General features: G+C 39.3%; 1 protein-coding gene across 4 annotated transcripts in view; it reads left to right on the top strand.

The window, feature by feature from the left end:
* Positions 1-17,112, top strand: part of rnf213a (ring finger protein 213a) — a 44,485-nt gene extending 27,373 nt beyond the window's left edge. For all 4 annotated transcript variants that reach the window (XM_036589921.1, XM_036589920.1, XM_036589919.1 and 1 more), the window contains 30 exons: positions 2-159; positions 272-481; positions 591-778; positions 876-996; positions 1,102-1,202; positions 1,323-1,505; positions 1,689-1,855; positions 1,955-2,060; positions 3,022-3,136; positions 3,295-3,496; positions 3,922-4,118; positions 4,246-4,368; positions 4,463-4,573; positions 4,669-4,911; positions 5,007-5,082; positions 5,158-5,192; positions 5,298-5,398; positions 7,383-7,539; positions 8,658-8,832; positions 9,422-9,516; positions 10,234-10,485; positions 10,717-10,849; positions 10,962-11,045; positions 12,580-12,760; positions 14,311-14,512; positions 14,604-14,681; positions 15,142-15,339; positions 15,475-15,564; positions 15,714-15,892; positions 16,245-17,112. In XM_036589921.1, the coding sequence (XP_036445814.1) occupies positions 2-159; positions 272-481; positions 591-778; positions 876-996; positions 1,102-1,202; positions 1,323-1,505; positions 1,689-1,855; positions 1,955-2,060; positions 3,022-3,136; positions 3,295-3,496; positions 3,922-4,118; positions 4,246-4,368; positions 4,463-4,573; positions 4,669-4,911; positions 5,007-5,082; positions 5,158-5,192; positions 5,298-5,398; positions 7,383-7,539; positions 8,658-8,832; positions 9,422-9,516; positions 10,234-10,485; positions 10,717-10,849; positions 10,962-11,045; positions 12,580-12,760; positions 14,311-14,512; positions 14,604-14,681; positions 15,142-15,339; positions 15,475-15,564; positions 15,714-15,892; positions 16,245-16,398 (4,415 nt within the window). In that variant the 3' untranslated portion in view covers positions 16,399-17,112. The remainder of the gene's footprint in view (position 1; positions 160-271; positions 482-590; positions 779-875; positions 997-1,101; positions 1,203-1,322; positions 1,506-1,688; positions 1,856-1,954; positions 2,061-3,021; positions 3,137-3,294; positions 3,497-3,921; positions 4,119-4,245; positions 4,369-4,462; positions 4,574-4,668; positions 4,912-5,006; positions 5,083-5,157; positions 5,193-5,297; positions 5,399-7,382; positions 7,540-8,657; positions 8,833-9,421; positions 9,517-10,233; positions 10,486-10,716; positions 10,850-10,961; positions 11,046-12,579; positions 12,761-14,310; positions 14,513-14,603; positions 14,682-15,141; positions 15,340-15,474; positions 15,565-15,713; positions 15,893-16,244) is intronic.
* The last annotated feature ends 5,218 nt before the right edge of the window (positions 17,113-22,330 follow it).

Below are 22,330 nucleotides of genomic sequence, written 5' to 3' on the forward strand. Positions count from 1 at the left end.
GGTCACTCACAGAAGCAGTTTGATGAGTTCTTTTGGAAGACACCATTGGGAAGGTACATTGCAGAAGCAGAGGAAGAAATTCAGATGGAGTTTTTCCACCGGTATCTTCAAGATTTCATCTGTTTGACCATGAATGTAGCATCAGAGGTGGAACTGCAGGTCAGTATTAAAAAACATTTTGAAAGGTATAGGTTTACTTAACGGCTTACTGAGTTTTTCATTTTACAATAAAAAATGGCCCTGTATGTTCTTTGTTTTGTGTAATCCTCAGCTCCTGTCTGGGGCCCTACAATGCTGTGTTAATGAACTGAGAGGCCATGAGGATGCAGTACAAAACGATGTGATGTCTTTGCCTTGGGTCCATGCTGCCTACCATGAGTTTAAAAACCGTCTACAGAATCTCTTCAGAATGATCACCATTGAGCCCCAGATTTCTCAAGTGCTTCTGGACAACAGACAATCCAGAGAAGGCATGGAAATGGTAAGTTATGGTTTCCTCTTGTATGCAGGATGATAAAAGCAATTCAAGCATTAAAGGATAAAAGATGTAAGGGTAAGTCATTCTTTAATCGGTCTCCTCATGTCTTCAGGTGCTGGATGTATACGCTGCTATGGCCTGTGTTGAGTATCTGGAGCCGCAGGCTCTGGATGCATTTGCTCAAAGTATGGCATGGCTGCGACAGGTGAAGAAATTGCAGGTACCCATTGAGTTGGTCTGCTCAGAGGAAAGCTTCCGCCACTATGGAGAACTAAGCAAAACCATGGTCACCCGTGTGCAGTGAGTACATCAGTATTAATGCACAAAAATTGCACTGGAAGCAGGTTAACACTGCTCTGAAAATGTATTTTATTCTGTATGTGTGATGTCTGGTCAGGCATGGCTGGCGTCGTATCTATTCTCTCTCCTTGTTTGTTGAGCACATACTGCTTGGTGTAGAAGATGTGGACAAGAAGTTAAAGCCGGTGGTTCTGGAGCACACTCGACACTTGGCTCAAGTTAGTCAGTTTTCACCTGGTTTTCTCGCCTACCAATTGATTAATGTCCTAGCACTGTTTTCTGCAGTTGATGGTGATGTTTTGTTTTTCCCCTCTCAATTTAAGGTTTTGGGCAATAACTCAGACCTCAAACTGAAGCAGCCTTTCGAGGCAGTTATCAATGTACTCAAAGCCTGCAAAGATGGAGCAAATGAGCGCATTTTCAGGTACAAAATGTGCCATAACCTTGTTTAGGATAGCAGTTTAATAATAGCCTTCAAATGAATTGATTTATCAGTATAGCAGAAACTGGTATCCTTTAAACCAGTTTGCTATTGTGTGTCCAGGTTTGGCTTCCAGCCCTGTCCTGTGTGTATGGGGGACCCTCATGACCCTCTGAGTTTGCCTTGTGACCATATCTACTGTCTGGTCTGCATCAAGCAGTGGCTAATCCCAGGACAGATGTACTGCCCACTCTGCATGCAGGGAATAGAGGATGACTTTGAACTCAAGCCTTCTGAGACCATTCGGTATGTAGACCACACTGTTATTGAGATATTGTGATATAACCAGGTGGATCTTGCTCTGTGATACAAGTTGTCTATCAATAGTGATCCATATTCCGAGATATATTGGATACATGGCTTGTTTGACAGTCTCTGTCGATACAGTGTGATTGAAAGGTGATTGTGCGTCATGTTTTTGTCTATTAGGACCCTGATCAAACGGAATGCCCAGTTCAGAAAGCAGTGCAACACCTTCTTCATTGACCTGGTCTCCACTGTCTGCTTCAGAGATAACTCTCCACCCAGCAGGGCCATCATCCGCCATCTGCTATCCTTCCTTATGGTGGAGGCAGGCTCTGTGCTCATTGTCAGGGGTGAGATTGAGAGTTGTCCCAGAGATAGCTTATGTGAATGTGGACCAGACTGTGCTTACACAAGTATTAACTTGGGTTTCTCTTTTTTTCCATTATAAGGTCACGATAGGCGTTTTTTGACCAAGGCCCTTTCTCCTTTTGATGACTCTGTGGACAAAAACCCTGTAGTACGCTCTGTAGTGCTGAAATTGCTGCTGAAATACAGGTAAGAGTGTGGCCATGAATGTATTGCTATGTGTATTGCTTTGTTTTGAGTTTCATTAGCAATATTCAAATAGAATAAATTCAAACGCTAGTGTGGTCTTGTAGAGAAATCTGTGTCTTCACCACTACTATTAAGTCTGACACTTAGAGACGCTAATATGAGACAAATGACTTGAGAAATTCGGATGTGCAGCAACAACACTGTTGTTGCCGAGCCAGAGAAGCTGCTGCGTGCTTAAATGTACAGACCACAGATTTATCTACATATTTTTCAGTTCTGCTTTTAACTATTTTGTGCAATAAAAATATTTTGTATCTACTTCAATTGATAAATATGGTTTTCGTTACCAATCATATGTAGTAATTTAACAAAGAAAGGTAAGTCTTAAACATCTGAAATATTACAGTGGAACTGTATAAATATTAGGACTTAAAAGCTAGTTAGGTTAAATAGAATGAGTATCAGTGCTTGGTATTGGCCAATACTCAAGAATCAGGTTTTGGTATCACAAGGGGAAAAGTGGCAATGGTGCATCCCTAAACAAATAGTAAAATAATAGAAAAACAATATTTTTTTTTTTGATGTTTTATGGTAATGTTGAGTGTCAATTCTCAAGCTGATGACAATGCTGATGACACACTGCATTCACTTTAGACAGAAGTTATTGTTAAAGTGAACAAAATTACAATTAAATATTTGGACATGTTTTTCTACTTGTGAGCAGCAGAACGTATGTATATAGACTTTTTTTTCATGTTATGACAATGCGTAAATCAAGTAGCCACTCCCATATCTGTAATTTGTAACAAGATTTTCTATCCTGTGCAAACTGCTAATAAACATTACAGATGTACTTTGGTAGAATTGCGTTACCACCTTCCATTAAAAACTAAAGAAAAAAGATCACTTCGTAGATTTTTTCCTTGTGCTTTTTTTTAATTTTAATTTAAATACCTTTTAGCTTTGATGATGTGAAAGACTATCTTCAGCAACACCTCACAGAAGTGGAGCAAAGCAACATCCTTGAGGAGGCTGACAAAACTGAGCTCTACTCCCTGTACATCAACTGCCTAGAGGTATGTTTTATTCTTTGTTTTCCTACTTACATTATGTCTTAGGTCAGTTGTTAGAAGTGTCTACCTTCCCTTTCTGGTTCTCCCTTTTCCCATGATGTTTTGTTAGTTTGTTACCTTCAGATATTTTCACATTATATCTGTGCATTTTATGTGTGTAGGACTCCATGATTGAGCAAACCCAGTGGTGTTCTGTGGCTGAGCAGCAAGCATCTCTGCAGGAGGAGAAAAACTTTCTGCTGGAATTCCTGCAGTCTGGGGCTGGGGCAGCTAGTGCTGCAACCATAGAGCACTTTCAACAGCTGGCCAGAATTCGCCTGTGTCTGGATATGGCAGCAGGTCTGGTGGTCAGTGCTACTGCAGGCAAGTAATAATGAAAAGCCAGTCTGTTTTGTTGTGCTTTTATTTTGCTATGAATGCTTTGGTACCTTTATTTTAAACACAGTACTGTGCAAAGGTTTTAGTTTTAGAAAAATCACAATTAAAAAGGCATTTATCTTTGAAATAAGTGTTTGTTTCTCAGAAAAAAAATAAGAATAAATAAGAGTAGTATTGATACCTTCACTAATTAGAAGATTTGCCTGGATACTTTTGGAAATGTAGTGTACATTGGAATGCAGCCATCAATAAGTTGCAGTGTTTACAGTTTGATAGAAATCAAAACCGTATGTGAATGAATGGAAATGCCACTTAATGTCTTCGATATTCTTCATTATGCAGTTATTCAGTTGCTTTTCCAGTAATTTAGCATTTTTACATTGGCAGTTTTGTTTTTGATTGTAAATTAGTTGCTCAAGAGGAGACTCCACATGGAGTGGCTGCATTCTTGAACAGTGTGGTGGATCTCTGTAAGCAAAGTGGGAACGACTGGTACAGGGTGTACCTCATCAGAAAGATCTGCAGCCTTAATGGAATTGAGTACGTCCAGAGACTTCTGTGTGAAGGTCAGCTTGGGTGGCTGTTTCCTTTGGAGATACTCCAGATGGTGGGTTTTTTCTCTCTTAAAAAAAAAAACAAACAGATTATTGAACAAAATCATTATAAAAGGTGGTTTTGTCCATTTGTGCCATGTCTGATTTTGCTTGGTAATGTATTTGGATTTTTTTCTTCAGAATCAAGAGAGCAGCCAGATTGATCAATATCTAGTCTGTGGTGTGGAGTACAAGACTCTCCGAGATGCAGTTGCCAAGGCCATGCTCGAAGGAAAAATAGAAAGAATACAGGACGCTTGTCAGGTATCCCTTTGCCAACTGCTTGCATAATTGATCAACTGCTTATTAAAATGCATCATATTTGATCATGCAATAAATTGACTTGTGGTGTCTATAGACTTGCAGATGTTCGCCTGTGAAGAAGACTGTGTACCTGTTATTAGCTCTGTTCAGAGAAGTCACCTCGCTTTACAGAGCTTCCAACCCCAACATCCATCCTAAACCGGAGGTGAGCACCAAATCCACCTCACAAATACACTCCCCTTTCCACCTTTTCCCATTCACATCAGATGTTCTAACCTACCACCTCTATATCCTTCTCAGCAATTGGCAGCACTTGAGGACTTCACCAAGAACTCTGAAGTCTTTGTCAATCAAGAATCCAGGGCATTTGCCCATGCGCTAGTGTTTAATCAGCTAAATGCCCTGCAAGTGCATCCTGATGCATCAGGTGGTGAGCATGCAGTAGTGGAGCTTGCTGTTCATCTGGCAGCAGTGCTTCTCTGTGCAAACCAAGCAGTGTTGCAGCCTCTCCTGGAGCTTGCCCTCTACCCAGCCAATATGCAGGTGCAGCGTCTTAAGTGTTCTTTTCAAACTATGCTGTCTGATGATGTGAAAGATATTGGAATGTGCAATAATACTTGTCTTATATTTGTGAACAGAGATCATTCATACCCACAATGCCAGATGATATGCTTGCTGTTGCCCAGCAGGCCATGGGACCTTTGCAGTGGTATTGTAAGTACAAGCTTCTGTGATTGTAAAAACCTGCTGATCATGAGATGTGTGGTTACATAATATCTCCCTCTTCAGTTTGTCCAAATAATCATCCATGCACAGTTGGTGAGGTGGGTCGGTTCAATAAATGACTGAAACTTCTTTTTCTAAATTCAGACACTGAGTTGTACCTGTTTACCTAATACTAGTATACCTTCCATATTACACTGATTTAGTGTGGTCAACCGATGGAGATGAGCCGTTGTCCAGACTGCAATGCAGAGATAGGGGGCACAAACCACAGACCTGTTCAGGGCTTCCAGGCTATGCAAATACAGTAAGTCAAGTGGACTCTTACTATTATTAATTAGATGTTGTGTATAACTTTAAGTTGTACCGAAAGAAGTATCCACTAGCTCTCTAAAAGTTGGAATTAGTGTTTTCAATAATACAAAATGGAATCATAAGCAACTAGACTATCGGTTAGAAAAAAAAAACCTTCTAAATCCAAATGTCACTTTGTATGTGTTCAAAACAATAAATGCAGCTGTAGGTGATTATAAAATGATTGAGAACTGTTTTGCATTGAGAATGATGTAATATCCAGAATGCCTCTTATTTGCAAAGCAGTGCAAATGACATTGACAGCATATTATTTGTCACTGAAAATTATGGCATCTGATTTATATCATTTAAATCTACACTGACTGGCCGCTTAATTATTTACACCTCCTTGTTCCTTTACACTTTGTCAATTTTATCAACTCTACTTACCATAAAGATGCGCTTTGTTGTTATACAATTATAGATTCTGTTTCTATAGATCTGTTTCTCTTTGTACTTTATTATCTCGCTTTCATCCTGTTCTTCAATGGTCAGAACCCCCACAGAGCAGATATTATTGGGATAGTGAATAATCCTCAGTACTGCATTGGCACTGATGTGGAGGTGGTGTGTTAGTGTGTGTTGTGCTTCTGTGAGTGGATCAGTCACAGCAGTGCTGCTGGAGTTTTAAACACGCTGTCCACTTACTGTTCACTTTATTAGACACTCCTCCATTGTTGGTCCAACCAAATGTAAAATCAGAGACAGTAGCTTATGTGTTTGTGCACAGTTTGTGTTAGTCATTCTCTAGTACTTCGCAAGTGGTCAATTTCTACCCACAGGACGCTGTTGGCTGGATATTTTTGGTTGGTTGACTATTCTCAGTCTAGCAGTGACACTGAGGTGTTTAGAAACTCTAGCAGCACTGCTGTGTCTGATCCACTCAGACCTGCAAAACACACCCTAATATGGCACCACCATGTCAGTGTCACTGCAGTGCCTCTAGAAGCAACTTCATGAAATTTCCACGGCTGAACAGCTACACACAGCATCGCTGTGGGTGGAAATGGGGGGTGGGGGATTTAAAGCACATTGCCGCTGGACTCTGCAGCAGTGGAAACGTATTCTGTGGACTGACAAAACGTATCACGCCTCTTTATCTGGGAGTCTGATGGACGAGTCTGGGTTTGGCAAATGCCAGGAGAGTGTTTTCTGCCTGACTGCATTGTGGCAAGTGTAAAGTTGGGTGGAGGAGGGATAATGCTAGGGGCTGTTTTTCAAGGGTTGACCTAGAGCCCTTAGGTCCAGTGAAGGGAAAATCTTAATGCTTCAGCAGACAAAGACATGTTGGACAATTCTATGCTACCAACTTTGTGGGAACAGTTTGGGGAAGGTCCTTTTCTGTTTCAGCATGACTGTACTCCATTTCACAAAGCAAGGTCCATAAAGGCATGGTTGGGTGTGGAGTGTTTGGTGTGGAAGAACTGCACAGAGCCCTGGCCTCGACCCCATCAGACACCTTTGGGATGAACTAGAATGGAGATTGCAAGCCAGGCCCTCTTGTCCAACATCGGCGTCTGACCTCACAAATGCTCTCCTGAATGAATGGGGAAAATTCCCACAGATACACACAAAATCTTGTAGAAAGCCTTCCAGAAGAGTGGAAGCTATTATAGCTGCAAAGGGGTGACCAACTCCTTATCAATGCCTAAAGAATTATAATAGGATGTCATAAAAGCTCCTGTAAGTGTAATGTGTAGATATCCCAATATTTTTGTGAATATAGCGTATATGGTAACTACAGCTTACAAAATGCACGAGTGTAGATATAAGGATGTGTACCTAATGAAGTGGTCAGTCAGTGTATATTGTATCTTATTTTTAGAAAAAATAATGCTATTAAACTGACTGGATCCACATTTGTGAGCATATGTGTATATAGCATATTTTGTGTCATGTGGGTGCTATAGAAGGCTAATTTGCATTTCTAATTGTAGGGGGGACCGCACTCAGACGGGGCACATTTTGGGAGACCCACGTCGCAGGGACCAGCCGGACATGCAGGACACAAAGAACATGTCCCCTGCTCCATTCACCCTGCTCAGAATGCTCACACACATGGCCATGCTGTTGGGAGCCTCTAACCACGCTCAGGTATTGCATTTGATCTCCCAGATCCTTTTTGCTTGTTTTATTAATCAGAGTCTGCTCAGATTTTGCTATGTGTGGATGCAGGCCCACGACATGGGATTCTGAAAAAAAAAAACTGTTGGCTGGGCCCCCCTTACCTCTACCCATAGACATGAGGTTAAGATCTAAGCACCATGCAGTTAAAAAAGACAGTTTACAATACAGTCTGTCCACAAAATGGGTTAAATGGTTCCCCTCTATTCATCACTTTATTGCCATGTGTTCAGTGCCATCCAGTCAAATTTGTAAACCTGCTTTTCACTCTACTGAAAACTTCAGCCTTCTTCCGGTTACTACGCAACATCAATAACCAGTTTAACTTTGCTGAACTGATCAAGCTGATAAACAAAATTAATTTGCAAACATTTTTAGCTAGCTTGCTCAAATGGATTCCATATGAGTACATATGGTAACAGTAGGCATCACAGTTGTTAAAATTAGTAAAAACCCATTTATATGGAACAAGACCACTGTATGAACAAATGTTCGGGTGAACTACCTCAGTCATGAATTGTATCTAGCTTTGCAAACAGACTGACCAGGATAACTAACAGCAAATAATCTAGGCTATTAATGTTCTGGCAAAATGAACATATTTATTTAAGTCAAAACATCATGAAACAGCAGGAGGGATTTGATATATACTTTCATGACTGTGAAAATCGGCAGAATAAGAAGAGAAGGACGTCACTGCTTAAATTTTTTTTTTTTAATTGAGAAGGGGATTCACATAGCCCAAATGTGCTGGAGTTCTGCTTTGGGCATATTTAACCCCTGAGTATACATTCTGAATTAATTTGGCTTTGATACCGACTTGGGCATCTGAACACAACCTGCGGACTCTTGGGCCCCCCCCTTGTGGTATGGACACTTTTCCCTTTTTTGCCTCTTATGGGTGTGCTTGTATGGATGTGTCCATTAGTGCTAGATCTGTAACCTGTAGCTTGGCTTATGCATGTTTAATGTTGCAATCTATGATTTTATGTATCATCTTTTAATTTAACATCTCAGCCAATCAAATTCTTTTTCTAGACTGTTGATATTTCATGCCTTTCATCTCAATCTCTTGCTGTATTTTTCAGGACATTGTCCAAATCATTAAGCCCCCCGTGGCACAGCCTGAGGTGTTTCTGATGGCCCACTTACTGAAGGACATGGAGCAGCTGAGCAAAGCTCTAGGGAAGGGGGCAGATGACACAGTCTGTGCTGTTCACCTGACTGTCTCCAGCCTGCTGGAGCCCCATCAGCCCAGTCAGTGTAAGAGTTTCTCTCCTACATAACTTATTAATCAGTATTTCAGTACTCTGCAGTGAAAAGAAACACAGACTCTGCAGTAGGGATCACATGGCCAGTTGTATTTTTGGACACTTCAAGGTAAAAAATTTGCAGTCGTGAGAAAATGTTCTTCAAGAATTCTTTAGTAAAGGCAGTGGTTATATATAGAACCGTGAACACCCAAAGAACCACTTGAATACATGAATGGTTCTTTGCATGGTTAAATGGTTCTTCTCTATGATGGAAAACTGTTCCGTATAGCACTAAAAAGCGTTCATCTATGGTTACAAGTCAAAGAATCTTTTTGGTACTATATAGAACAAATCAATGTGTTATTAATATACGCTAATTATTAGTTCAATTATGTGTCTCTGTTTTTTAGACACATAAAGGTCAGTTGACCAAGACTCGGCAAAGGCCTGCAGTCCTGTAGTGTTCAATAATTCTTCTCTCCCAATTGGATAAAAGTTCAGTTTGCCATGTGTTAAATAATGAAACACAATTTAAATCGCTTGAATCATGTTCCATGAAGATTTGTGAAGAAAACATTTTGTTCTTGTTTTTTGAACAGGGCCTGTTCCTTATGATCATCTGCTCTCAACTAAAGAAGCCAGAAATGGCTGGGAGATGGCCATGAACACTGACATTATCACCCACCAACTTAAGGTAAAGTAGTTATGTCTTTTGTTGTTCCTGCTTATATACCAGAGTGTTACTTCCTGTGCCTTCCCATAGCTTCTACTTTGGCTACATTAGCATTCCCAGGCTAAAAAGGCACAGTTTAGATTTTTTGACATAGATAGATGACTTTTCGAATTAGATCTGAACCACTTTCATATGTGGTCCTAGATGGGATACATAACTGGTTCATGGCTGTGCAACCAGAATGAGAATGGTCTTATTGGAAATGATGTGGGTTTTTCTGTTGTTGTTTTTTGTTTTTCCCCCACTGTGCATACAATTAACACCAGTGTTTTTGTGGCAGCAACGCCTAACCTGATGTTAGTGCTAGTTGTTCTGCTGTTCTACTTTTTTTCCCCATTGTTCCTGATGCATGTGGATTTGAGTCATTTACCTATGTACCTACATACCTACACAAGTGAAAGCCATCAAGTTAGAAATATTGAATCTGAGCAGAAAATCGAAATTGAGCCATGAGGCTTGTAATGTGAACATAGCCTTAGACACAACCAGTCCTAGTCGTCAGTTCTGAAGTAATATCTGAATTCTGGACATTTTTAAGTGTGTACCTGAGGACAGCCTGATCTCGATTGTACATTAGGAGTCAAAAAAAAAATTCTGCCTTGTTATTGTCCTGCAGACATACTGAATTATGTTACGTTAGACATTTACTATGTCCCTTCTGTTTCATCATCTCGGCAGGTTTTGGAAAAGCAGTTGGCGCAGGTGAACACCTTTATCAGAAAAGACGAGAGGGTGTCATCCAACCCACTGATGAAGCTGACTTTTGGGGAACCACAGCTGTTCCTGAAATCACTGCCCCAGGGCTCTCTGATCCATGGCTCAACCGTGTGGAGCTGCAGGGAGCGACTCTCTCTGCTCAGCTTGGCCCACGTTGTGGAGCAAAATGATGGCAGAGACACACTGCCTGTCCTTTGGAAGTTCCTACAGAGGGTAATATAGATGATGACAAACTATTTTTTTCCCTAAGAAGAAGTTGAGTCAAGTTAGCATGTCTTTCAGTGATTCAAAGAACTTGCTACTATGATGCTATGACTTCTTGCCACAGTGAAAGAATAAGTCATCTTGTTTAATAAATTGAATTGATTTTTAGCACTTATAAGCACCACTGTTAGCACTTTAGAGCACTTTGGAGAAGTGCTTACCATAGATGTTGTGTTTAAGGAGGCGGAACTGAGGATGGTGAAGTTTCTCCCAGACATCCTAGCTCTCCAGAAGGATCTGGTGAAGAAGTTCCAGAATGTGATGGAGATTCCGTACAAGACCATTGAACAGTTCCTTCAGAGCCAGATCGCAGGTGCTGCCTAAACTGATTTTCATTTGTTGAACCATTTTTTTCACTTGCATGTTTTAAAATGAAGTGCACTGTTGGACATGTTTATCATTTTATAATCCATTTTCCCTTCCAGCCTCTCTCATGGCTTCATATGAGAAACAAATCAAGATCTTTCTATCCACATGGAACCAACTTAGAGTATCACTGGCCACCAATGGTAAACCTCATTCACATCATAAAACTTAGACAAACCAAATTCCAAAACCGTTAGGGCAGTAAATAAGATGTAAATAAAAACAGAAAGCAGTGTTTTATGAATCTACTTAACTTATATTGTTTTTTTGTAAACACACACTCATTCTGAAATTGGTGCCTGCAACACGTTCCAAATATGTTAGGACAAGGACTAAGACTAGAAACATTGTGAAATGTTTAAAAGACATCTTAAACAGGTGATGTAATCATGCTTGAATATAAAAGGAGCATCTAGGAAAGGCCAAGTCCTTTATGAGCAAGGATGAGCTGAGACTTTCACTTTGCGAAAAATGTGTCAGCAAATAATCCACCAGTTTGAGAATAATGTTCCTCAGCAAAGAATTGCAAGAATTTTAGGGATTTCACCCTGTACTGTGCATAATATTATCGAAAAATTCAAGGAATCTGTAGAATCTGCGTAAAGGCGAAGGCCAAAAACCACAAATGAATGTCTGTGACCTTGGTCTGTCGGAAGGCACTGCATTAAAAACTGGCATGTTTCTGTGATGGATACACTACATGGGCTTGGGAATACTTTGACATATTATTGTCAAAACACACTGTTCGTCTCTGCATCCACAAATGCAGAATTAAGTTAAAACTCTACTATGCACAGTGGAAGTCATGTGAACAACATTCACAAACACTGCCTACATCTCTGGGCTTGAGCTCATCTGAAATGGACTGATGCACAATGCAAATGTGTACTGTGGTCTGACAAGTCAAGCTTTCTTATTGTTTATAGAAATAATGGACACCGTGTTCTGTCTGTCGGAGAAGAAAAAAACATCCAAAAACATCCAGCATACACAAGGCTCTGGGTTTGCCATGGTACGGGGGTGTATTAGGGGCAACTTGCATATCTGTGAAAGCACCATTAATGCTGGACACACTTTGGAGCAGCATATGCTGCCTTCTAGATGCTGTCTTTTTCATGCACAAGCCAAATTCCGCAGGTGTTACTACCATGGCTGTGTAATCAGAGAATGCAGGTGCTGAACTGGTCTGTCTGTCTCCCATGTGTGACCCATTATTCAGTTCAAAATACAACAAGCTCATACGGTTGCACAGCTGAAGACTTGTATAACTGAAAAAAATGCCAAAAAGTTTTGCTCGAAGACTAGATTCAGAACCCAGAAGGTTATTAAGTGTTGTTGCATAAACAGTGATGAATCACAATAAACATGCTGTCATCCCAACTTCTTGCAGGCATTGAACTTAGAATTAATGCTTCCAAAAAACAATGACGTTCATAAAGCAAAACATTTTATCGTGTTTTGTAGTTTTTTTCAGTGTAATACCGGTTGGAACAAAATTAAATAATTTACACTGCTTTCTGTTTCTGTTGGTATTTTGCATACTGACAACTTTTTTGGAATTGGGTTTGTACTTTTATTTTTATTGATTTTTTTATTTATTTATTTATTTATTTTGTTTAAACAAAGTGGTTTAATGTGGACTAGAAAGCCCAATTTGTTTCTTCGTTTCTTTCTCAGGAGAAATCAAGCTTCCTGCAGAGTACTGCCAGGAAGATCTGGACATTAAAGCCGATCTTCAAGTGCTGCTGCCACGGAGGCAGGGACTGGGACTCTGTTCCACTGCTCTAGTTAGCTATCTCGTTGCACTGCACAATGAGATGGTCTACACAGTGGATAAGTACACTGGAGAGGAGACTAGGTAAAGATTCACATTTTGTTAGCTTATGGTTCTTAGAGTAGTTAGGAGGTTAGTTACTCAATTTAAGGACATGGAATAAATCAAAATAAGCAACTCGTAGAGACTTCTTTGTTCAGCTTTTCAGCCTTCCTTCAGCTCTTTTGCAGAGGCCCCGTGCTACCTACATTCCGGTCAAAAGTTTTAGAACACCCCCCATTCTTCCAGGATTGCGGATATTTATGCAGTATATGTCAATGTACTCAGAAGTTAAAGCACAGACCATATATACAATTGGCTATAAAAAAGAAATCATGAATTCGTTATAACAAAGTTCTATCTAGATGTTTGACTTATCAAAGTAGCCGTCTTTTCATATTGCATTTCACTGCAGGACGCTGCAGTAGCCTATTTGGGTCAGGGTACCAGTCGCTCTGTGCAAGTTGCTGACTCTGGATCCAGCAAAAGAGCCCCAGGCATCCCCTCCATGTCTTACAGTTTGTCTGGAACTGTCCTTTCGCCTGCTTGACACTGAACAAAAACCCTGCCTGGGGAACTGAAGGTCCAAAAGACCTTCTTCTAGTCTTCAGTACAAGAAGTACTAGTGGTGCTGCATGGTGCAGGAAAGTCTCTCCTTCTTATTTTGCCATCTTAGCAGCGGCTTTCTTACTGCGAATCAACTTGTCAAACGTGCAGCTCGAAGTCTTTGCATCACAGTTGAAACTGAGACTTGCTCACTTCAACTAGTGTTAAGGTGTTGTCCTGTGAGCCAAGCTGTTGACTCTGAGAAACTTTTCTTCTGATTATTTCGGCTTTCGGTCTGCCAGACTTCTTCCTGTCAGAATTTCCTTCAGTTTCCAAGTGCCTTTTGATGGTGTTGGAAACTGTATTCACTGACACTCTGGCTTTCTTTACATTTTCTCAAAAGGAAAAACCTACATTTTTAAGGCTTACAGAAGTTAGGACACTTTTAGCAATTGTTTGCATCAACTTTGAAACCCTAATTTACTTCCATTGCTGCAAAACAATGGTAAGTAAATTGTTACCTTAAAAAAACCTTTTTAACCCTGAAATGTACATTATTTTTTACAGTTTATTGTTTCAGTTTTCTTTAACTTCTGGCAGTTCACACATAAAGTTAACACTTATGTTTGCACTTTGTACCATTTCAGGTTATTCACTGGACTTGAACTGCTTAAATGTCAGTAAAAACTGGAAAAATGGCAGTGTTCTAAAACTTTTGACTGGTGGTGTATATACAGAAAACGTACTGTGTGTAAAGAACATCATAAATAGAATTAAGAAAAGCAGGTTTGGGTGTACCTGTTACCCAAAGTGCATGCCTTCTCCTCAAGCTTCTCGCTGTGGTTCACACCTACTTCTAATCATGCCCCTAGCTGTTACGGCCCCCCGGAACAACATTTTAAAGCTCTGAATGAAGCCGTAGAAGCACTATTTTACTTCTCAATACTAGCTAATCTTCAAAAGCCACAAGACCCCATCTCACACTGTGATAATGTAAGGCTACGAGCTTTAGACCCTACGTATAACTTCTGCCTGTTTTTAATACACAGCTACACAGTGAGTCCGGCAGACTTGACAGAGCTTCATGTGATCCGGTATGAGGTGGAGAGAGACCTGCTGCCCCTTGTGCTTTCCAACTGCCAGTACAGCATGGAGCGTGGCAGAGAGACACTGTCCGAGTATGACCTGCCCAAGATCCAGCAACAGGTCCTGACCCGTTTCCTACAGGGCAAGCCCATCATCACCCTCAATGTGAGTGTGCAAGAGAGCTCAAAACCTACACTTACTTTGTCTTCCTGTTTTATGGATTTATTTACTATATGAAAATTCTTTGTTTTTTTAGGGAATTCCAACACTAGTGAACAGGCAAGATAGAAATTATGAGAACATTTTCAAAGACGTGAAGGCAAAGATTCAACAAGTAAGTAGTTGTTTTATTCAAATCACAAAATAAAATAGAAAACAAAATGATAATGACAATCTGGAAAAGGGTGGAATGGTTGATATATATAGAGGGGCTCAATGGATGTCAGAGCATTATATGTGTCAGATGTGCAGTGCCATGACCAAAGCCTTGAGCATGCCTATGTGTAATATGACCTTGCTCATCCTTTTACTATGGCTGTCAGTGCAGTAAAATGACACTAATATTTTTAATGCTGTCAATACATTTCCTAGTTCGTCAGTACCTTTGGTAAATGCTGGACAGCCGGAGGTCATCTGTAATGTTTTATTTAAATGCACATTGCAAGACCACAAGGATACAATATAGACTGTCAAGAATAACAGTTAATACACTATTCCAGTAAATAAAAACAAAAGGAACACATACAACATGAGTATTTAAAAAGCTATAGAACCTAATTGTGTACCTGTTGCAGGAGCCGCTGTCTTCACTGAGCCAGTCCACACTGGCTCAAGAGCTGCAGTCTTATAATGATGTGTGTGAGGCACTGTCCACTTTGGAGCTGGCCCTGGGTTTCCTCGCCATGACTGGAGGAGAGGCACACATGCAGCTGGGAAATTACCTGAAGGAAGTGCTGCAAATGGCTGAAGACACAGCTCCACACCTCTTTAAGGTCACTCATAACTCACACTAGTAGCAGACGGAAACTACTTTTTTGAACAGGGCCAGTCCTATTGTCAAATTTTATTAGATAAAAGTAACCATTGTTTATTGAGTTTTTATCAGCAGTATTGTGCTCATTCCGCAGGCTTTGAGCAGGTGCAGTCTGAAACATTGTTTGGCTCTGTGGCAACTCCTTAGCTCCCTCAAATCTGAGACAATGCTACGCCTCAAGAAGGTACAGCACTATACACTACAGTCTATGAATGAATTACACTTAAAACGTTCAGTGTTACAGTATTGCTAAAAATGAATCTTATTCAAAGCCATTCTCTTAACAAAATGAGCACTGAATTTGTTCTTAACATTCTTTCATGTCTTTTTCAGGATCCATTTATAGGAATAAGTAGGGAGTACAAACAAACCCTAGGACAGGAGGAGAAGACGCTGCTCACTGGCTTCTTCACAAAGACCAGCGCTGACTCCTTCCTGCTGGAAATGCATGAGTTCCTGCTGTTGGTCTTGAAGAACCCACAGGCTACTGACACTTACAAGCCCAATTGGAGGTGAGATTCGTGCTGGGTCTGAAACAGTCATTTTATCTAGATTCCTTTTTAGTGCAGGCAAGAACTGTTCTGGAAAGTTTTGAGTTATAGAAGGATTGGTTGTGAATGCACTGCAAAAAAAGTTTACAAACATTTTTCTTGAAACAAGTAAAATTATCTGAAAATGATCTAAATTGAATATTCTTGTAATAATCTTACAATAATCATATAATGAGACAAATTACGTATATTTACTGGATCTAAGATGTTTTCACTTTTTTGCAGTGTCTGAATTCTCTTAAATGTGGGGGTATTTACTGAATTGAATGAGTTTGAGGACTTAATTTATTTAAATTTGGTTCCCTTTTACCAGCTTGAAAGACACTGTGCTGTCCTACATGGAGCGGAAAGACTTGGACGTCCCTCCAGATGTGGAGGAGTTCTTCCCTGGAAAGGTCCTCCTAGCCCAGTGTGTTGAGGCCTGGAAGTTCTGTGTAGTTCTCAAGCAAGAGCGAAACCAAAGATAGAATTGCATCTCTAAATTCCTAGAACTCTGGTTTACAATCATATCAGTCATACAAGTTGTGTCATGTGAGATGCCTTTTTTCAAAGTGCCACTGAGGTACAGATTGAAGTGCAATATTTTGTTTGATCCAGTGTTTAAAATGCTGCAGCAGTATCAGTATAAATATGTGAAAATGTCAACTGAAGTGAGCTGTAATTTGCACAAGAACAATGCACCTGTTTAGGCAGACAGAGAAAATTACTATAGTCTTCTTTTTATTAGCTTGTTCAGACAGTCACTGAATTGCTGGTTTAATTATAATTTCTGGCTGGGATTTGCTTGATAGACAATTTTGCTGTTTATAGAAGATTGTGATATCAGTTAAATAAGTTAAAATTTAGACTCAGGGAGTCAGAGAGGTACACAGCAACAGTAACTTTAGGACTGAATTCAGGCTAAAATTTGACCATTGGGACCAGACAAAAACATAATCATGGGTTACAGTGACAGAGAAGGAATTATATTGTGGTTGGATGTGAAAATGCTTTGATTTTCTAAAGTTTTGTGTGTTATTGATAATGACCATTGCCTTACACTGAACCCCTGTACTTTCTTGCACTTTTATCTCTTTGCCCTATTCAATTATAAGCAATGTTCTTAAGGACCAATCTGTCTAATGTAATACTTATGCAATCAAATTGTTTCTTAAGTAAAGCTATTAGCAAATCTTCAAAAATGTGATTGCATTTTTCATACAATATATAGTTTCATATTTTTCCCCAACCTATAACAAATAGGAGTATTTCACCAACACTTATCATTTTTACCCAGGGGAGCATGTTTTCTCATTAGAAAAGGAAATACTTGTATTAGTTAATAAATAGTATCAATTGTAAGGAAAACAACATAATCAATATCCACAGCAAAAATCAATGGTTATACAGCTATATTTTCACTAATGTGATTTATGTTTAAAACTGTTAGTAAGTCAAGGCCAGGGGCCTTTTATAAATGTTTTACTGTAAGGTGTTTATAAAGCATAAACTACATTGTAAAAGTAATAGAAACACACAGTGCTGCCATTGCATGTATGATCAAGTCCAGAATCCCATCAGACTGCCTGTCCTTCAGAGACCCTCCCCATCTCTTTTGAGGTCCCCCCGAACATCACATTTATCAAAATGAGAATTCAAAATTCCTTCCACTGCGTTTTGTTAATATAAGTAAGATAATGTTTTCTGGTAAGTTCAAAACCAGTTTTTACATTGCTTCAGTTTTATACATTTCGCAGGCATCACAAATTCATTGCACAAAAAAAAAGTGTAGCAACATCCTTCCACTGATTGGGCTGCACACTGTGTGGTGCAAGAATCATAGCACATTTACCCGGATTTAACCATTAATATAGGACAATTTACATTTTATGCATAATTACTGTTCGTTTATTTAACTCTGGGGTTTTGCACTACCAAAACCTAACCAGAGCCACTGGCATGTTTCCTCCAATATATTATCTTTGTTGAAAGCAGCAAAAGGCCCAGTCACTGAAAACCTTTATCTGCTTTAGTAAAAATTCCATCTAGAGTGACTACTTTGTAAGGTACAAAGATTTCATTTTTCCTTTGAGTTTGTGCTTGTGACCCATAGCCCTGCGGGTATTTCCTTTGGTATAATGTATTGGGTAGAGGATAACAATAATTATGAGATTGTTTTTAAAACTAATGCCATATAAGTAGTGAGTACTGAGGAGAATTGCTACTCGGGGTCTTCTGCGTTTGTTAGACGCTCGTGCACCTGATGGAGACCAAAATGAATGGGTTCCTATGTGGCTTTTGCGCAAAATTATAGTTTGTAAATGCTTAATCGTTTTTATAGAGAATAATGCACACATTTTCTGAACACAGAACAGCATATTATAGTTTATAACATTTTTGTTACTTTTTAAGCACTTTTGAACTCCAGTATAGGACGTTATAATGTTGCCTTATGTACATTCATGAGGTCAGTAAGCGCGATGCTTCATTCAGCCAATGAGAATACCTCAGCTCACCGACCAATCAGCACTCAGTAGCAGTAATACTAACCAGTCAGCATTCAGTAGCAGTAATGTCAACCAATCAGCACTCAGTAATGACGGCATCCTACTGCTGAAAATTTGTTTGACGTAGAAACTCTGAAAGATACTGTTAAGTTTTCCTTCATTTAAAATTTTTAATGGAATAATCCTTCATTTTCCTTCTACTTTTCTAAATTAAAGGAAGGGCCCACTCAAATAGTTAAAACATGTTTAAATGTTCCTTTTGGACGTTTAGCTCCACTCACCTCTGTTCATCATTGAAGACTCGCTCGTGGGCGCCCTCTGGCGTCTTGCAGTCATGGTTTTGAAAACATGGGAGAAACAGGCAGTGACCAGGCTTCCCTTAAAACCAGCTCTAAATTAGAACCTGAACAATACGACATAAGTACGTCCAAAAAAAAAAAAGTTCCAAACACTTTCTGCTGGATAAAATCAACATTCAGGTTGTTTAGACAACAGGTGGTAATGCTGAACGTTTGCTCTTCTCTCGCTTCTTTAGCTGCTCTGATTGATCAGTTGAGGTCCGTTATCATTTGTGATCTTTTGCTGGAGCCTATGTATAAATATGGCCCAAACCGCAATAGGAAGATATCTGGTATCATTTAATTTGTTTTGCTTTTTGGACTTGCAGTAAAAGACCAGGTATGTCAGATGTTTAGAAAGAAGAGATTTGAATACTTTTGTCCTTATTTTTCTCTCTAAACTTCTTTTTGACCCTGCAGGGAAGATCACTGCATAAGGCCCTGGACTGTCAGTTAAAGTATATCAGTCACGCAGTCAGACGGTGTTTATTGCCCAGTCCACTAAACAAACGCTCAGAAAAGTGACATAGTTTTTGAGATGCTGAACTATTTTATTCCAGGTCGTACAAATGTTTAATCCCATATGCTTGTTTTATTCCTACATCTCCCAGAGGTCCTTTGCCAAAAGTTAAAGGCAGTTCATGCTAAAGTTCATGCTAAACCCACCATGAGAAACATTGGCATGCGTGAAAAGATTTCGTTTTGTAGCATCCTGTAAAACTGTAGGTAGGATATTTTGATAGCTGAAATGACTGTGTTGGAAAATGCTACCAGTATTAAAACTAAAGGTTGGATATGTTGTTAGCCTAAATCTCCTTATCAGAAAATGTAACATTGAGATAACATTGCTAACTAGTGAATGCTAAATATGCTAAGCTTAGCAACTAGAAAGAATTCTCGCTTGATAACAGTACAAAATGTTTGTCAACTTAGCAAAGTTACCAGAAATATACTAAAGTAAATTCATGATATCTGGGATACATGTCAAGTCACAGTATCAGTATTTTATTTAATTATGCTCATAGCTGGACTAAAGTCCCAAGTGTTGCGTTCATAGTCTTGCAGTCCACAATTTTGTCATCACGTGAGGACTGTAAGGCCGAAGGTCAGTGGTCACCAACCTTAAAGAGCCAGAAACCTCAGCAGGATCTAACAAACGCGTTTGCAGTAACAGCATTTGAAACGAGAGGTTAAAAGGATTTTTACCAAAATAGATTGAGTCACTCGGTATTATTTATGCAATTTCCAATAAAGGATTTCTTTAAATCAATTAATGCTAAAAAGCATGGAAGCTGAAAACTGTGTACTGAACACAGATGCAGTGGACCCTGTTTGCGTGTTCCACTGTTTATCTGCTGCTGCTCAAACTGTTTTTTACACTGTGCTCAAACAAACAGCATTTTTTAATCAATATTTCTCATTTTCATTCTCATTCAAATCATTTGTTCAGTGTTAGATTTTGACACTTCATTGTAGACTGTTTTAACCCTTTACTTTTTTGGTGCATCCCTAATTTATAGGCTATCCTTCCAGGCATTGTGTTGCTCTCCAGCTAAGTTTGTGTGTACTGCTTTTGTATTATCACAGGACTCTCATGCAGATCTCAGTCCTTTTGGCGATGTTGCTGCACCTTGTTCCCAATTGCCCTGTAGTTCATTAGCCCTGCTGCCAGGGCACATGGGACGCTCATTTTCGATGGGGCATGAGGGATGTGATGCAAAAACAACGGCCTAGCCCCGAGGGAGCAAGCCTCAGTGAGCAAGCTCAATCTCTCTTTTTTCCACATAACTGGGCTCTTCAGCCACAGGCTAAATCACACAAAGGATAGAACACAAAAGGGACAAACAAGCACCCTACCCACAATTGTGTCTGTACCTCTGATGGAAGGAAATTGAGGCAGTGGAGATGCAACATAAAAGTGTTTTGCCCTCAATAAAATACATGCACGCTGTCCAGAATACAATCATGGCAAAAAATGCTTGTGTGGAAAAGTGGCAACTGCGAGTTGCCAAGGCAGAAGCAGAGATTCAGCTTCAGGGCGGGCACGCTGTGGTCAGTCATTAGTCATTTAATGCAGATGTATAGATGTAATACCCAAATTTTGGGCCCCTGGCACAGTCCTGTGTCCAGGACCCCTCCAAAAAAAATTTCAAGAAAAGAAAAAAATGTGTTTATTATGTTATATTCCTTTATGAGGTGGGTTGGAATGTGTTTAAGAGTAAAACATCTAACAGCAGAAATTAGAATAGAAGTTAGTATATTTATTTCTATAATAACAGAAAGTATCAAAATTAGAAACCAAAATCAATTCATTTGCGAGGCTTTCGGAGGGCCCCCAGTTCAGGCAGGGCCCTGGTTAGTCAGGTCCACCATTGCCCATGGCCTGATGTCCTGGTAATACCCAAAGTTTTGTTGTATATTTAATAGTACACATTCTCAATTGAATTCATTAATTGTGGCCTTCTTGCTTGACTAAAGGTCTGTCAGTTGACAAACTGCATTTATGTGTTTATTTTTTTTATTTACTTACTTATTGGTTCATTTTTACGAATCAGTTGTAGTTAAAGCTGCATATTTTTGGGCCAGCAGCAAGTCTTTGTATAATATTAAATATTGCATTTTTGTGAAAGCGTTATTCACATGCATCAGTGTATCAGAGACATCACTACATTCAACATTAATATGTATATAATTCACTACGCATAATATAGATAGCTCTAGCTAACAATGCCCAACTTGATCTCACAAGCAATTCATAGGAATTATAAAAAATCTGGATTTCATACGAGTGAAATTGTAAGAAAAACCATGAGCGCTATCCCAATTGACCCAAATAAAATCCCAATTTTACCCAAAATAATAAAAAAAAAAATTAAGCATTGCTGACATCCTACAGTAGTTCTGCAGTAGTTTATAGACTAGATTTTCTAGTTGAAAGACTAGGAAAACCCTCTTCTGGTGTATCTTGAAGGTGGGAGGAACTTTTTTTGATAAATTCAGAAGGAAGCCAGTGAGCTAACTTTACTGCTATGAAGCCAAATAACTTATTCCAGCTGTCAACTTATCATGACAATGGACAGAATGGATTACTTAAATAATAGACCTATCAGATGAGGAAGACCACATGCCAAAAGCTGAAGTTAGCAAGGTAGCTACCTGGCTATATAGATACACAAACTCAGTTTAGATAGAATCGCTGCTCTTTTTATGATTCTGGTAACAGTTACATGAATGCTAGCTTGGTTGTATTTATTAGCCTATAGATCAGTGGCTATGCTATGCTAACAGTCAGAATTGGTTGACACCATAGGGATTCCCAAGAGAACACTAACGAACAAGAACATGGAAAAGATATAAAATTATGAATTCTGTCAAACTAATATAAATAAACTAAACAGAACACTGCATAGCTTAACAAAGATCATATTAAACTGGTTTTAGGCTGGAATGCTTCCTGAACCATTCAGGATTTTAAGTATAAAGAAGCTAACATGAATTCCTGTCAATTTGTTGTAATGAGCTAGTGTTGAAACATCAGCACAATCTTTCATATACAAGGTGAAAAAGATTCATCC

The sequence above is a fragment of the Colossoma macropomum genome, unplaced genomic scaffold (genome assembly GCF_904425465.1).
Source record: "Colossoma macropomum unplaced genomic scaffold, Colossoma_macropomum, whole genome shotgun sequence".
In the NCBI taxonomy this organism is placed as follows: Eukaryota; Metazoa; Chordata; class Actinopteri; order Characiformes; family Serrasalmidae; genus Colossoma; species Colossoma macropomum.